Genomic DNA, 16,412 nt, shown 5'->3' with positions numbered 1-16,412 from the left:
TTCCCTCCACCGAGATTTGAAAGTATCTTGTTTCCTGATCGGTCCTCTGGTCAGGTGTTTTTGGTTCCCTGTTTGTTAACCCTTTCCAGGTAAAAGAGACATTAACCCTTAACTATCTGTTTATGACAACATGATAGTCGAGGGAAGTATTACAGGCTGTACAGTACATCATCTCATGTAGAGAATATAAACTCGGGAGCTAACATAATCCTTTGCAGTTATTTTTGTTGCTACTTTGCTTTGTGATCTGTCCTCATATGACATTTTTTGGAAACTTTTTTCTGGCCACATTTAATTGAATTCGTTTTTTGTTTTAAATATGAAGAATTAGGCCCAACCATGCACTTCAGATCCAAATCTGCATGTGGTAGAAGCAGAGGGATATTCTGATCTAGTTTTGGATTAGCTCATTTTAGAGGTAAAGCTAGCTGTGAAGTTCAGACCCTCATCTGAACTTCAAAAGTTCAGGGGTGTTCATATCTGGAGTTCAGTTTCGGCCCCCATCTTCTCTGTCCTCGTCATTTTACATTTGTTCCAGTCCAGATTCTAAATAGCAGGAGGACCAGAAATACCATAAACCCCCCACAGAAAGGTGTTTTCTCATGAGAACTCTAGCAAACTCATGAGGTTTGGTTTACGCCATGGAACAATGAGGAGGTCATAGTGCCACTACTAGGAGAAAGAGGATCGGCAAAATACTGCCTTCTTTAATGTGTGTACTAAGCAAAATGTCCCAAAGTATATCAGCAATCTTCTCACTCTTGAGAACCCCAGTCAATATGCCTTAGCCCATACCTATGAATTTGAGTGGTGTAGTAAGTCCAGCCCCAGTCCCGTATAGACAGGGGGTGCTGAACATGAACACAGAGACCTCTAACTGACTCAAGTCTCATTTCCAACTGAGTGTTTTTGGATAGTCGACAACAGATACAAAGGAGATAAGGCAAGTCCAAGGTAGAGAAATGCTAGGGGTTCTCCTTACTTCTCTATAGTAAGAAACTATTTATAACATTTCCATAACTCACCGTAAGAAAGAAAACATGAGACCTTAAAGTATTCCTATTGTCTGTACACAATAATCTCAAGTGGGGAGCTAAGAATTGTTTTGGAAGCACTGTACAAACCTGTGTAGATGTTACACGTTATAAAAGTAACCAACCCAATAAATAAAACAATATATATTTATTTAGCACAAAATCCTCTAACATTAGTCTGGGTGTTCTATTTCTATTTCCTAGGGCACTTTTTCTCCTTCAGATAGTAAAGAGCCATCAGGAGTTACGCAAGACACATTTATAATGTAATAAATCAGTTATTTGTGACAGAAAACACACAACAATTGTTGGGCTGACAGCCCTTTTGAAAGCTTTAAGGCAATTTAAGGGCTCTAATCTCGCAACTCCATCTTGTGCAAGTAATCTTTATTTAGTCCCACTGGCTCCAATGAATCAGTATAGCATACTAATAGGAAAAGGGGTAGCAGGACTGGGCTTTCCATAGGGCTGCAGTGATTTTATTTTATATCTATGTCCAACAAAAAAAACTAGAATTAGGATATTAGAAGACAACGATATTGCTGAAATGGACAAAAAAACAGTTGCCCAAAAGACAACTGAGACAGAACTCGACAGTTATATATGTAGGTACATCACATCATTAAGCACAATTTCTGATACACAGCCACCACTGTTTGCCTTATTTTAAAGAACAGAGGTAGCCCCAAAGAGAATGCTCAAGATAAGGATATTTGCAGATTTTAAAATCTATAGCCTTGATATATATATCAAAGACAATGGATACCTTTTGGTAAAGGAATGTAGCTTGCATCTAAGAACAGAGAAACATTAGTCAACATCTTGTTTCACAAACAAGATAATAGAATCACTGGATACTGAAGACCACCCAAACTTGACTAGAATGTTACAACCTTCTCAATTGCCTTGTTTTCACAATCACACTGATCAGTCTCAAAGATGTGCAGCAGCTAGTTCTGTCTTCCCTCCTGTGGTTACCACCTGGATTAGGCTGCCTGAGCTTGGTCTGTTCTTCCCTGTGATCCAATCATAAAAGGTTCTGTTAAAAAATATGAGAATATAATAAGTGTGAATAGGTAAAGGGTGTTTAAAAAAAAAAAGTCAGCCTGCCATATCTACTTTTTTCTCTGTATGCTGTCTTTTTATTGTAGATCCTTTATAATTGTCTCCACGAGGAGAGGCCCTTATACTCACACAGAGCCCCACAAAATCAATAATGTTCTGCACTGGCACAGGCACCCACCCACGGAGATCTGATGGCACGACTGGAGCCTAGAATGTAAGTTCTTCAGGGCAAAGAGCTGTCTCTCATCTGTCTACAAAGCACCTATTGTCCTGTTGGGCTCTATCACCATGATTTTCAGAGAGTGTGCAGCACCTCTGAAAATTCAATCTTAGATACATAATAAATACTAAACGTTAACTTTGGGTGGAAGGTAACTGTACCCTGATTCTGCTCCTAAAGTTTGCAAAATATTTCAATTTCTTAGGAAAAAAACATTTTAAAGATAAAAAGTAAATCCTACAGAAATATACTGCAACTGATGTCATCAAGGTAACTAGGCACATTAGAATCTAAAACAAAAAATTTTGTTGGCATCCGACTAGAGAACTGTTCTTTTCTTCAGAGTCACCCTTGCACTGAACATTATGGCTAAAATAAAGTTAATATACTTCAAATATATGAGAAAGGGAAAGAAAAAGCAAAGTCACAGCTTTGTTCTCCTCTCTCATTTTCCACTTATTCTTTTCTCACTCTTCTCCCCTCTCTGCCCATTATTTTTTCCCTATTACCATCCTCTGAGTGTCTCCCAATTCCCTCCTCTCTTTCCTTCACCTCCAATGTCCTCCCTTCCTATCCCATCCCTATTCTTCTTAGTCTCATGCTCTCTCTTGTCTAGTGCTCTTTTTTTTTTCCCCCCAGCTTTTTTCCTTCCCTAGGCATCTTATCCCTTTAAACACTCTCTCCCATCATCACTCCACTGAACTCCACAATTGTGGAAATGGTTCTTCAGGGCTGTGAGGGGAGCAGTGGGACTCCGAAGTCTCACAGGGAGGAATTCACCCCTCAGCAGAGGGCGACCACATTGCCTATGCTAAATTTAAACACTATTTTGAAGATTGGAAGAGGTGCAGAGGCCGTGCATTAGCTGCCTAAGGTGGAAGGGAGAAGTGCAATTTCATCCAGGGAATGCAAAGCATTCTTCAGGGCCCATATTTTATCCTCATGCTCTGCACAACCCAGTAGCCATTTTGAATGGTCATGCAAACTGACGCAATGCATTCTGGGGCACACTAAACCCCGGAATGTGGTTACCAGATGGTATGAGAATTCCTGTGAGAATTCTCAAGAGGAAGGTGCTGTCACCAGCTCTCACAATACTTGGTGTTTTTCTTAAAGCCCCAGCTCCTGAAGGCATGTGATTATGTGAGAAGCTTTCATTAAGGAAGTAAATCTTTAACAACCACATGCTCAGCAACCAGGAGGTAAATTAAAGGAAGCACAATTTTCAAGATAATCTCATGATTTTGGGGGGCCTAGCTTGTGATTTTTGAATACCTGGGCTTAATACAGGGAAATAGTCTTTGGTTTTACAAGGAAGTGTGACGGAGCTTCTTACAGACTGATCATTACTGAATCATAAAACAATTTCAGAGATAGAGATTTTAGGTTGATGGTGCTGGTTTAACTCTTAAAAAAGTGGGGGGGGAGGCATGGTATTGTTTTACCCACTGTGGCTAAAATTACCCTAGTGGAACAGAATATGGTTTAGTCTTTTTTTTTCCTTCCAGTTTATTTACTTTATGCAGCACTCCGTGCAGTCAGTCTCACACATAGAATCAGTTCCCATGTTTGTGAGCATCTCTCACAAAACAGTTTAAAAACAACCCTTAAAATTAGGAACGTGTTTGTAAAACCACAGCATCTGGCCAAACGGTCTCAGAAGTGCAGGTAAATAACTGAAAGTACTTACTTTTTTTTTTTCCTTAAACTAACTAGATGTCAAGTTGGCAGTGACCTTTTAAATAAGGCAACTCAAACAGCTGTCTAGCCCTCCTCTGGCTAAAACCATTCCTGAATGGAAGATCTAACTAAAGCACTCCGAACGGCAAGGAAATCATGAGTCAAAACAGACACGCTGTAAGAACAATGGTGGGAAGTACACAGCTTCAGCCTCGCTTCCAAGTGCCCTGGTTTCCACCAGGGCCGACTAAAGGTGGGGGAAGCCAGTACAAATTACTGGGGTCCGGAAGGAGGCCCAGGGCCCGGCTTCCCTGGCTTCGTTGGCCCTGTTTAGCCAGTCCACCCTTGCTGGGGGGGAGGAGGGGGGCGAAAAAATTTTTTCACCAGGGCCCGAACCCGCTCTTGGCAGCCCTGGCTTCCACAGGCTTAAAGGCAGAACTAGAAAACTAGAGAGGTTTTTTCAATGCCCTTCATGATGTATGAAGTTGGATCTGTTTCCACTCTTCCCTCCTCTCCCCCACAAAAAAAATGTTGCTGTTTAAAAAGAAAAAATCCTACATCATGCCTTCACTTCCCTCTCTATGCCATGCCATCTTCAGCAAGGTAATGCCACAAAGCCAGCACCAATGTGCTGCAGGGCTCCCTACCCTCAGCTGAGCGAAGGAGGGGACGCTGAGCCTCTACCCCTCAGTATGGAGCAAAGAGATCGGCAGCTCATCTTGCAGCTTTTTGCTGTTTCATTCAGGTCAGACCCTCCACAGATCTAGCCAGTGAGGACTTGACTGAGTGATATTACTCAAGAAATAAGCAGACAATGGCACTTCTGTGGGGAGGAAGTGGGCACACAGAAGGAGGAGGGGGAACTACATCTACCATAACAATATAAAAAGGAGCAAAAATGCCTCTCTTTACAGTTCACCTTTAAACCAGACTGCTTATGTCTGACACAGCTGATTGTGATTTAACTTGGTTGTCAGCATGCTTTATCATTCTTGCTGACTTTAACACACTCAGTGCTAGAGCCTCAGCTGGTGTAAATTAATGAAGGGCCACTGAAGTCAATGAAGTTATGCCAATTTTCACCAGCTAAGATTTGGCCATATAAGCGTATGCTAACTTCAAGGCACAGAAAATAGGGTGTGCATAGAAACATCTAAATTCAAGTAACAAGACTGCCTATTTTTAGAAGAGAAGATGCAAAAAAACGGCTGTTTTAAAAAGGAGAGCTAGGAATTGTTTAGTCATTGTGCATGTACTCACTCAGCAAGGAATTCTAGGGGTGTCCAGGAGCTGAAATCTGCATCAGGCATTGATTTCCTGTTAATTGGTGTATCCAAAGTAACCCTGCAATTGAGAGAGATAAGCCTTTCATTTGTATATCATGCTTCTGATAAGAGCTGTCTGCTCTTCCGTTCTTTGCTCTAGTATATGCTGAATTTTCAGAACAGGGCACTGAAATCCAAACAAAGTTAGATGGATTTCTCTTGATTACATGCTGTTAGAGGCATACAGCTTTCATCAGTTTTAAGTTTTTAAATCTATATAATTAAATATGATATTTGTAAGGCAGGATCTTCAAAAATGCCTAAGTCACTGATATGTTGCTGAAAATCCCCTCCACCGCCACCCTTAACTGTTACTCTCTTCGAACTTTATACAATAACAAAACCTTTCAAGGCATCTATGCAAGTTTGGAATGGCCAGTAGCCAAGAGACCAGCGTGAATTGGTATCTGACTGTTGGTGGTACTCCGCAGGGGCAGGTGTTAATTATTCAAATATCCTGTATGTTGTCATTCCCTGTCCCAAAAGAAATGCAGTTGGGGAAGCTTGTAAAGAAGAGGGGAAGATGTAATTAAATGAGTTCAGACAGCATTCTAAAGCCCCTCTTCAGTACTTCTGAGCACTGACAATCTTCAAAGGCTGTGTTTCACATGGGCCTGGAAAAGAAATCCTCAAATACTTAACTAGGTTTTCAAAGGAAATCACAGAAGTTAGATCTTTACCACGTCTGTTAGGCCAGCCAGTTCATCCACCCCTCTGCCAATGCAGGCAGCCAACTTATAATAAAGTGTTTCCCAGGCTTGTAGCAGGGAAAAGAGGAACTAAACCTTCTGTAGTCAAGTTTTCAAGGGACAATTACTTTAGCTGCCCCAGTCACTCTACCAAGAGGATATATAATATTGTGTACTACAGTAGAAGCTACATTTCTATGGAAAAAATCTCAAAAAGGTAAAAAGTTTGGCAAGGGATATATTCCTCATCTAAAACACCACGTCGCATTCAGAAGTAAAGTTTGATAGACATCAGCTAACTTTGCCCAATCAAAATTAAGGAACAGTGAATGGAAACATTAAAAAGCATTTTCGGTTAAATAAAACATTCTAGCATTTTCTATTTCCACATGAACTATAAGCACATATTTTAAACAATTTCATAAGTCTAATTTGTCACTTTTAGACTCCTATTTACACTACAAAGTAACCACATTTAAACATGGTTTAACCATCTGTCAAGGTTAAATCATGGTTTTCTAACATCGTAACAATGATTTCTTCTGTCTGACCAGGAAAGAAAAAAATGTGTTATTCATTGTTTATGGTAATGCCTATACCATGCTAGGCATGTTCTAGACTACCGACAAGCGATGGTCCCTGCTTTGAGAAACCACAACCATGTTTAAACTGTTATTTCTGTAGCGTAGATGGGGCCTTAGAAAAGAAGTACATCCATGTGTCACTCAGTTACAGTCACACTTCAAAGTTAAATAATGCAATAGTACAGGTAGCTAGGCAACCACTTACGGTAGAACAGCAAGAGCAGCAGACCCAGATGGCAAGCCACTGTTTGCACCAGCTAGACTCTGACAAAGCTGATGTACTGCTCCTTTTGCCATGCCATACCCAACCATCCCTAATTAGAAATAGAACAGATTAAAAAAAGTTCTCATTGACAAGAGCTATATAAAAAGACAGTGAAAGTTTCCATGTTATTTGGTGAAAGGAAGGTTTATATTCACCTGCAGCAATCTAGGAACAGAATCAGTCTTATAGCACATTGCAAAAACGTATACACATTTTTAAAACAACTTACCCATGACAAAAGAGTTGTGCTGCTATCACAGAGCTCAATTTATCTAGTAACACAGAATTTTAAAAAATATTTTTAAAAATTATGATTCGCTTAGTTGGTCTCACAAATTGTGTGCCATGAGATCTGAACAGAGTGTTAAAGCACTTATCTTTAAAAAAAGACACCCAGAGAAGATATATCTAGAGCTGAGAGAACAACAGATTTTTCAGTTCATTGGCGATTTTAAAAAGTTGAAAAAAATTGTCTCCGGTTCAACAAAACATTTTGTTTCAATTTTGACCATTTAAAACTTTTTGAATATTTAAAACATAAAATGAAAGAGAATTTTGAAAAAAGCTGTTTCAACACCCCCCCCCCCCCAAATCGATATTCTGTTTAGGAAATGTTGTAATGTAATGTTTCAATTTTTTCAGATTTTTTTTTGTTTTTCTAAATGAATACTTGAGTGAAATCTATATAAATTTTAGAAATCATCATATCTGCCCTTTTCACCAAATTTTCTTTTACCCTGCTCTAGCTATATCTACTATCTATGGCCATAATCTTGGAAACATTTATGCATGTACTTTACTATAAGGACAAGTGGCCCACTGACTTTACTGTTAAGTATGTGAACAGTTTCACTAAATAAGTGCTTAAATGTTTGCAGAATCAGGGGTGAATACATACAGCCATATTAGAAGAGCCCAGTGGTCCATCTAGTCTTGTGTCCTGGCATTCTGACACAGACCTTTACCAGACGCTTTAGCAGAAGTTGCAAGAAACTCCACAGTGGAAAGTCATTAAATAACTTCCCTTATGGGCAGGTTTCTTCCTAACCCTTATCACTTACTAGTTGAATTAGGTTCTGCGGCACGAGTTTCTCTCTCCAAAAACAAATGTCTTATACAATCTAATGTAACTGTGGATGTTTTCACCATCCATATAAATGCCTGTTACTTTATTTGGAATTTTACTGAATTCTTGCACTCAGTGATATCTTGTGACAATGAGTTCCATGAGCTAGTTATGCACTGTTCAAAGAGGTGTTTCCTTTGATCAGTTTTAAAGAGTGTGTTTCCCTACAGTTTCACTGAATGTTCGTTTTTTGGGTATTAAGAGAGAGCCTAAATAAACGTGGACAATTTACCTTCTCTTTACTATTTATTGTTTGTATCCCTTATATCCCCTCTTATTTGTCTCTTTTGTAAACCAAATAGTCCCAATCTTTCAATCTTTGCCATCCATCCCTGAGCCCCTTTTACTTCTATTTATTTTTTCCAGTTAGCTGTAGGCTATTCATTTAAAGTTATTGTACTTAAATAGGAAAATTGTTTCCAGAGTCTACTGAAAAACAAGAGGACATACCATAAGAATGGGGGGAAAGAATAGCCAGACTTCCACAATTACGAATAATTACAAGCCTAAATGTCAGAAGACACATTTGCACTAGTTGAGCAACAATTCTTTCCCAATTCCTCCTCACATTTAATAAGGTTCATGTTTTTTCCCATAGCACTGCCTGTCTTAAAAATCCACAATGATTGAAACCATCCTGCTCAAAACATGAAAGCAAACTAAGTTGATTCTCTACCCTAGCAAAATGTCATGGAATTACTCCAAAGGGTTCACCTATTTGCATTTTTAACAATACATGGTCAGTCTGTTGCAAAAAGGAAACAAAACAACCTTTTCACTCAATAAAAATTTTATCTTCAGACTATGTTAGATGCAGCTTTAAACATGGGAATGTAGAGGCCAAATCATTAACTAAAAAACACAGTATACTTTCCTAGAACATAATGGTAACAGTTAATTCCTTTAGCTCTGTTTTCAGACCTAGCTTTGAAGAAGCACCCTTTATCTTTACAACCTATTCCATCATTTTAACTTTCAAAGTTTCTTATGTCACATCAGAATATTGTTGCAGATATCTAAGAGAGATAAGTAACACTAATATAAGAGACATGGAAATGGAAGTTACTTCATTTGCATCTCAGATAAATCTTGCAGACTTTAAGGGATGTTAACTTCTCTGTTTTCACCCTTCACACCCACAGTCCCCTAGTGCCTGCATTTTTTAAACTGTTTTCAGACTTTCTTCTCTACAAAGAGCAAGAAAATCTGGAATGAGATCAAAGATCACAAGGTATATTTCACAAAGTCTATACTAAACAACTAATGGAGACAGAGGCTGAAGGTCATCAAGCTTATCTGTGTCTGAAGCAAGGTGAACTGGATTCAGAACATAAGTAGGATGGCCATGTTCAATAAAAACAGAGTCACCACTAACTTTAAAAAAAAATTAGTTACCTAAGAACCCTGCCTTCCAGGAAAGCAAATATGGAGTTTAACCTTCTCGAAGGGTTTACAACGTTGTACCTAAAAATTTTTATGTGTTGTTATTGTTAATTATTTCCCAAGCATTTCTGACTGCTTGATATACTAAAAAAGATTTCACCAAAGCCAGACAACTAGTATTTAAGCAACAGATTTTCTTTCTTTCTTTTCTTGCACTATAGTTGCCATGGGTTTTGGATTGCCAACTGCAAAGTTACAACTTTCCTCAAGGGATTCAAACAGCTTTTTACTATATGTATACGGGAAGAAATGTAAGGGAGTAAAACTGTTGTTTCTCAAACAAGAATAATTAAAACAATTATTGTTTGTGTCAAAGCAAACACCACATTTTGCTTATTACCTGGAGTTCCAGCCAAAGCAGCTTTTGCTCCAGTCAGAGTCAACAAGCCTCCTTCTTTCAGATGTTTTGTGGCTAAGTGACTGGAAATAGTTGATGTCCAAACACTCTGTTTCCACATCAGGTCAGAATTTTTGTATAAAGCTGAAAAACAAAATAGTTCATAGAATATCAGGGTTGGAAGGGACCTCAGGAGGTCATCTAGTCCAACTCCCTGCTCCAAAGCAGGACCAATCCCCAACTAATTCATCCCAGCCAAGGTTTTGTCAAGCCGGACCTTAAAAGCCTCTAAGGAAGGAGATTCCACCACCTCCTTAGGTAACCCATTCCAGTGCTTCACCATTCTCCTCATGAAAAAGTTTTTCCTAATATCCAGCCTAAACCTCCCACTGCAACTTGAGACCATTACTCCTTGTTCTGTCATCTGATACCACTGCAAACAGTCTAAATCCATCCTCTTTGGAACCCCCTTTCAGGTAGTTGAAAGCAGCTATCAAATCCCTCTTCATTCTTTTCTTCTGCAGACTAAACAACCCCAGTTCCCCCAGTCTCTCCTCAAAAGTCATGTGCTCCAGCCCCCCAATCATTTTTGTTGTCCTCCACTGGACTCTTTCCAGTTTCTCTCCATTTTTCCTGTTGTGTGGGGCCCAAAACTGGACACAGTACTCCAGATGAGTTGAGTCAATAATCTAGAATGCAAAAAAGTCTTCTAGTTCTAGCTTGTGCCCCACCATACAGACTAAAACAACAGTATGCAAATCTGCCTTACGCCACTTCGTATACCCCACTTCTGCTGAAATCCTCATAAATGCCTTCAGCACCTCTCGCCTTGCCCACTGTAGCTCCATTCTCTTTGGCTTCCTCAAGTTCCTCCTCAACAGCACGTGCCCAATACTGTTACTGACTTCTCATTACAACAAGTGTGACTACATCCCCTATCCTCAGCTAGTTCCATTGGCTCACCTTTAATTTCTATACGCTGTTCAAAACTCCCCTCATTTCTAAAACTCCCATGGATTTGCTTTCATCAGTGTCAAAGACCCCATCGCTTTCTTTGCACCCTCCTCCTGTGCTCATCTTGCACCAGCTTCCTCTCTCTGTCCCTTTAGATAGTCTCACCTGTGATAGCGAGACCGTCCTCTTCTGCAGCTCTTACCTTCTAGAAAGACCTTTTCATCTGCAGGGAAAACAACTCTTCTCCTTGCCTATTCTTCTTAAGTTCTCACTCTTTATTCTTTCAACTTTGTAACTGTATTATTTAACTTTATAGTCCAGTTAGAGTTTGTTTGAGAGAAGCTGTATAAAATAAAGTTGCATTGTTTTGCATAAGCTATAGGTTTAAGTCTGTTTAGTTCTTGGATGGGTGACCACCTGAGAAAGCCAAATGCTCTATATGCTTTTTCTTTTCTGTGATCGCAAAGACTGCTCTGAAATATTTTATGTCTGCAGTGGTGATCTTTGGGTAGTGCTTTGTAGTATTACATAAAACCTAGTTTTTAATTCAACTGCTGCTTGCTTGCTTACTTCCTGGAATGTCATGGAAAACAACACTAACTGCTGGACCACAACCATTTTTTCTCAGGGGCTTTGGTCTTGTTAGATCTCATAAGCTATGCAGGACTGGACCTAGTGGATGGAAAACCCCAAGGCATAAAGGAATTGGTGTGAAACACATCTTTTGTTCATCAGACTATTGTTCAAACAGGGGCTCCATCTGCCTACAGGCAGTCTGGACTGTACGACTGCTGCCTAGACATGTTCAGAATCTCAAGACTTCTAAAGGACTGGCCTGCATGTAGTTTCAATTTATTAAAAAGAAAGAGAGAAATTTAGTATTACAGCTAGACAATTCCAATGAAAATAGAATTTTAAAATAATTCAGCAATCGTTAGTGTTAACATATTACTGGGGGACAGGAGAAGAAAAATTAAGATTAAGCAAAAAATATTGAATACTTACATCTTTAGCACTTAAGATGTTTATTTCCATAAAAACACTGCATTAAACTCAAACACACACACACACACACACATATTAATGGCCTGAAGTAGACAGGATGACGACCCATCTCTAGACATTACCATTTGCCATCCTGATTGTAATAACGTAAACTGATAGTACACCTCTACCCCGATATAATGCTGTCCTCAGGAGCCAAAAAATCTTACTGTGTTATAGGTGAAACCGCGTTATATTGAACTTGATTTGATCCACCGGAGTGCGCAGCCCTGCTCCCCCGGAGCGCTGCTTTACTGCATTATATCTGAATTCGCGTTATATCAGGGTAGAGGTGTACTATCTGTTATCTAATTTACAGTAATTAAACTGTTTGACTGCATTGTGTTGGATTGTAACAGATACACACAAATATTTATTTTTTTATGAAACAGTAGTGAATGTCATCTTCCTGTGTTGTCTTTAAAAATAAGAAACACCTTTGCCTTGTATGTGGTGAGAAAGGGAGGGTCCATCAGCTGCTTTATATACTCCAGATAGGAAATTAGGCTCATAATTTTGGGTACCCTAACCTAAGTTAGAAAAATTCCATTCTGGCTATTATGAAATGTTAGGAGCTCAGTAACAAGCCATTTTAATGTTAAACTTGAAGACCTGCATCCATTAAAAAAAGCTATTTTAGGCACTAAATAAAAACCTGTCAGTATGCGACAGTATAGTGTCACAATACACCTGCAGTGAAGACTCTGGAAGGTAGTGTTGCCTAGTGGATAGCGCACAAGACTAGGACTCAGGAGACTTGGTTTATTCCAGGCTCAGCCAGTGACCTTGGGCAAGTCACTTTAATCTCTCTGTGCCTCAGTTTCCCCATCTGTAAAATGAGGCTAATGATACTGACCTCATCTGTAAAGCACTTTGAGATGTACTGATGAAAAATGCTACATTAGAGCAAGGTATTATTATTAATCACATGTAACCATCAAATAGAAAAGACTATCACTTAGAGGTGATCCAGCTCCCATTGATTGGGATACTGTGTGATCATAGTAAAAGAGAGATTTTAGTCTGAGAGATCTACTTCTTACCATGATTTTTTCTTCCCATTGCATTAATGTGTTTGTCAGAATACTACTAACAAAGGGCTTACATTTAGCTTTTGCACTGCCACCTGCCCATCCTCCAGCTACACACAGGATAGCATCCACCTTCTGTTCACCCAGAAGTTTTTCAACATCTGCTGTCACCTTAAATATATAACAAAGAAATTATAAAGTCATTCTGAAAATACTGCACTGAAAAAGTAAAGATATAAATACCCAACCTTTAAATTGTAATTTTTTTAATTATGTTGCACACATAGTGATGTAAGCAGCTATTTAAAATTAGAGTTTATGATTTTACTCACTGGAAGTAAAACAACAATGCTGAATACTGGAAACAGATTAAACAACCACCATATGCTAGGTGATGTCAGTGGAACTAGTGTGTGAATAAGGCTTGCAGAATCAGTTAGTTTCAGGGATCAGGCCCTTAGTTTACTATCTACTAGCACTTTGAGTTTCTCTTCGGACACTGCTTTCCAGGTAACAGTCCTTCCCTTTGTATTGTACTATTCAGAAACACAGAATGAAGGTGTAAGAAAATCTAATAATGGAATAGCCTTGCTGTTGGTAAAGTTTCTGCCTAACTCTAAAGCTTATATCCTATAGCTTGGGAGCATATAGTTTATACCCTCACTTATAAGCTTAAAGCTTGAGAGTTTATACTTTTCACCTACTCTACTTTTGTTTCCTCTCCCAAGTGTAGGGCTTCATATATATATTAGCACTGAATTTTATCTCTGTGGAACTTGTACCAAGAACACCTTTTGTTGTTGTGCCAATTATTCAGCGACAGATCAGTTTCCAAGTGAAAAACCAGGGGTATAACCAAATCATTTCATGTTTTTAAGAAAAGACCAACATTAAAATAGCAGAAATATGACAAATTTGAGGCTTGAAATACTCCACAACCTATTTAAAAGCCTTCTGAATTATACATGCATAAAAGTAACTTTATGCCTAATGATTCAGTTGATCAGTTAGAGAAACATGCTTATATGTGAAGAACAAGGCTTCACTTGTTGATAATAATGTAAGAACCACACACAGGCCACAATTCTGCAACTTTTGCAAGGGGGTGGGCTGTTGCATCTGCCTGGATCTCCGTCAAGCTCTCGGAGGCTCTGTATAGGCACAGCAATCTGTCTGCACACAACATATTTCAGGATTGAGACCCAATAAAGAAATGGAAGGTTAGGAGACCAAGTTCTTAAATAAATTGTCACAGCTACGTCTCCAAGAAACATTTTCATGCAGATAAGTTGTGTTCAATTATCCTATTTAACTCTATTGGCTTTTCCTGAAAAGTGCTGTGCCTGCTTCTGAGGCTCACAATGAAGGGTGTCTAAATAACCATGACATTAGCAAAATGAGAAGCCCTAATTCATCTTGACTACAAATGTGGGCGAGAACAAGTCAGTCAAGAAAGGAAATCAGATTAGGAGATACAGGCAATGCAAAACTATAGTACCTTTAAAATTTGAATGTTTAAAATGACAGTGTCCGGTAATTTAGGGTCCAGAATAGGGTGATTTTTGTGTATTGTGTGGGGTGTTGGTTTTGTTTTTTTGAGTTTCATGGAAATGTTTTGGGCACCAATCCTGTGAGATGTTCTTCACAGTCAGCCCCATGAGTCTGTGTTAAGCCCCACTGACTTCAGTGGTACTCTGCATGAGCGTACAGGCATGCCCATGTGAGGAGCTGGCTGCACTGATGACTGAGTGTTGATGAAACCATTTTTCTTTATTTACTTCTTTTCATAATTTTGCAGAATTCTGAAAGGAAACAAGGAAATTGACTAGAAACTGGCAAGTCTAGTTTCACTGCACAAAGTGCAAAAAGTAAACAAATGTGACCAATAAAAAAAAAAACACAGATTTGTAAAATTCTTTCAGATTCTGTCTACAGCAGAGGTTCTCAAACTGGGGGTCAGGACCCCTCAGGAATTGCAAGGTTATTACATGGGGGGATCGCGAGCTGTCAGGCTCCACCCCAAACTCTGCTTTGCCTCCGGCATTTATAATGGTGTTAAATATATTAAAAAAAAGTGGTTTGAATGTATAAGAGGGGGTCACACTCAGAGGCTTGTATGTGAAAGGGGTCACCAATACTAAAGTTTGAGAACCACTGGTCTACAGTTTGTTGTTATCCAGATACAGATTTTAAAGATGAATATGGTTTTAATAAAAGAAGGGTGTCCTTGGGCTCTCTGAATGCAACAACAACATATGCATAGGCTCCATGTAATCCCAAAGAGAAAGAACAAAGGAGACTGAATGAGAACTCTATCTTCTTTTAGTATGAATACACTGATGACAGCCTTAACTGTGGGGAAGCCAGGTATCAGGCTGAAGATGACCTAACTATATGGCCACAGGGAAACAGTTTATAAGAAACAAGCAAAGCAGTCTATTCTATAATCTGTTCTAGAGAGGATTACATACTTCAGTCCTTAAGATATTTAGAGACCTGGTGCTTTTCTCAACACTTGAACGAACTGCCCAGGCACTTTCCTAACACGAAGCAGCTGGCCCAGCGATTGATGCCACAAGCTTTATTACAACATTTAAAGGAAAATGAATCAGTCACCTGATCTGCTTGCTCAGTGAAAGAGTCGGTCATTTTCACAACAACACTGGCATTAGCTTCTTCATTTTCTGCTAGGTCAATGCTGGCAACCCACTGATAACAAACAAGAACAAAGAGAGAGTATTACTTTAATGGATCATTTATCAGTAAATATTTAAGAAGCCATACAGTCTGTACTTCACCCACTTCACAGCTGGGGTGAAAAACCAATGCACTCGATGATTTGCAAGGAAGGCAGCAATTGGCCAGCTGCAGAGCTTTACTCGTTCGCCAGGAGAAAGCCTCCCTCCTCTTTGGAGATTAGCTGCTGCAAGGGAGGGTCTCTTCCTCTGGCAGGAGAGAGGAGTTCGCGCTGTGTGTTGGCGAGATTTACACTCTCGCTCGTCGGTTCTCAGAGCTCTGCAATTCCCAGGTCAATGCACGGGGAGAGTCTGGCCGCCGGGCCGAAGCAGGGCTGCGAGACACAGGAGGGCGCTTCCCCCACCCAGGCAGCTGCTCCCAAACACACCCCCAAGCCATGCAGCAGTGGCACTAGCCCGCTCAGTCGGTGGTTACCCAGTGCTTGGCTCTGAAATACTGCACACATTTGGCTCCCAGGGCCCCTCTGCCTCCATACACCAGCACCCTGTGCGCCTCTGCTGCCGCTGCCATTCTCCGTCTGCTACCCGCCTGGCTTCCTCTCGCTCTCTGAGCCTGCCGCTGCCGGGGGCTTCGGAGCCCGCCCCGCCCAGCAGCTCCGCCTCTCCGCAGGGCCGCCCAGCGGCAGAGGGACCCCTTCGCTTTCTGCTTCCGCGTTCTCCACTGCCATCTAGGCTGGCTGAGCAGGGGTGGGTGGCTCTGCACCAGTTCCCCCGGGACAAGGATCAGTGCACACGCCCCTAGGGCGGGCCTGCTGTGTAGGTTCGAGGTTTAAACAAGGACGCTTGGTTGGTTGCACACCGTGGATGTGTCTATGAACTGCCAGTGAGACAGCGGTAGGCAACAAAATCCTTTTGTAAC

At 40.2% G+C, this 16,412-nt stretch overlaps 1 protein-coding gene across 2 annotated transcripts; it reads right to left on the bottom strand.

Moving 5' to 3' along the window:
- Positions 1 to 1,167: 1,167 nt before the first annotated feature.
- On the bottom strand, positions 1,168 to 16,222 carry QDPR (quinoid dihydropteridine reductase). Of its 2 annotated transcripts, none has more exons than XM_050948051.1 (7): positions 15,969 to 16,222; positions 15,414 to 15,506; positions 12,872 to 12,968; positions 9,772 to 9,912; positions 6,803 to 6,911; positions 5,260 to 5,343; positions 1,168 to 2,050 (listed from the first exon to the last, which is right to left on the bottom strand). In XM_050948051.1, the coding sequence occupies exons 1-7, from the start codon at positions 16,062 to 16,064 to the stop codon at positions 1,921 to 1,923; spliced, it is 750 nt and encodes a 249-aa protein (XP_050804008.1). In that variant the 5' UTR covers positions 16,065 to 16,222; the 3' UTR covers positions 1,168 to 1,920. The 2 variants fall into 2 exon arrangements, with proteins under 2 accessions (XP_050804008.1, XP_050804009.1); XM_050948052.1 differs by having other exon boundaries at positions 1,168 to 2,073; positions 15,969 to 16,214.
- Between the last annotated feature and the right edge of the window lie 190 nt (positions 16,223 to 16,412).

The sequence above is a fragment of the Gopherus flavomarginatus genome, chromosome 3, assembly GCF_025201925.1.
Source record: "Gopherus flavomarginatus isolate rGopFla2 chromosome 3, rGopFla2.mat.asm, whole genome shotgun sequence".
Lineage (NCBI taxonomy): Eukaryota > Metazoa > Chordata > Testudines > Testudinidae > Gopherus > Gopherus flavomarginatus.
The sequence above is the reverse complement of the archived record's forward strand: the minus strand, read 5'-3'. Positions and strand labels throughout refer to the sequence as shown.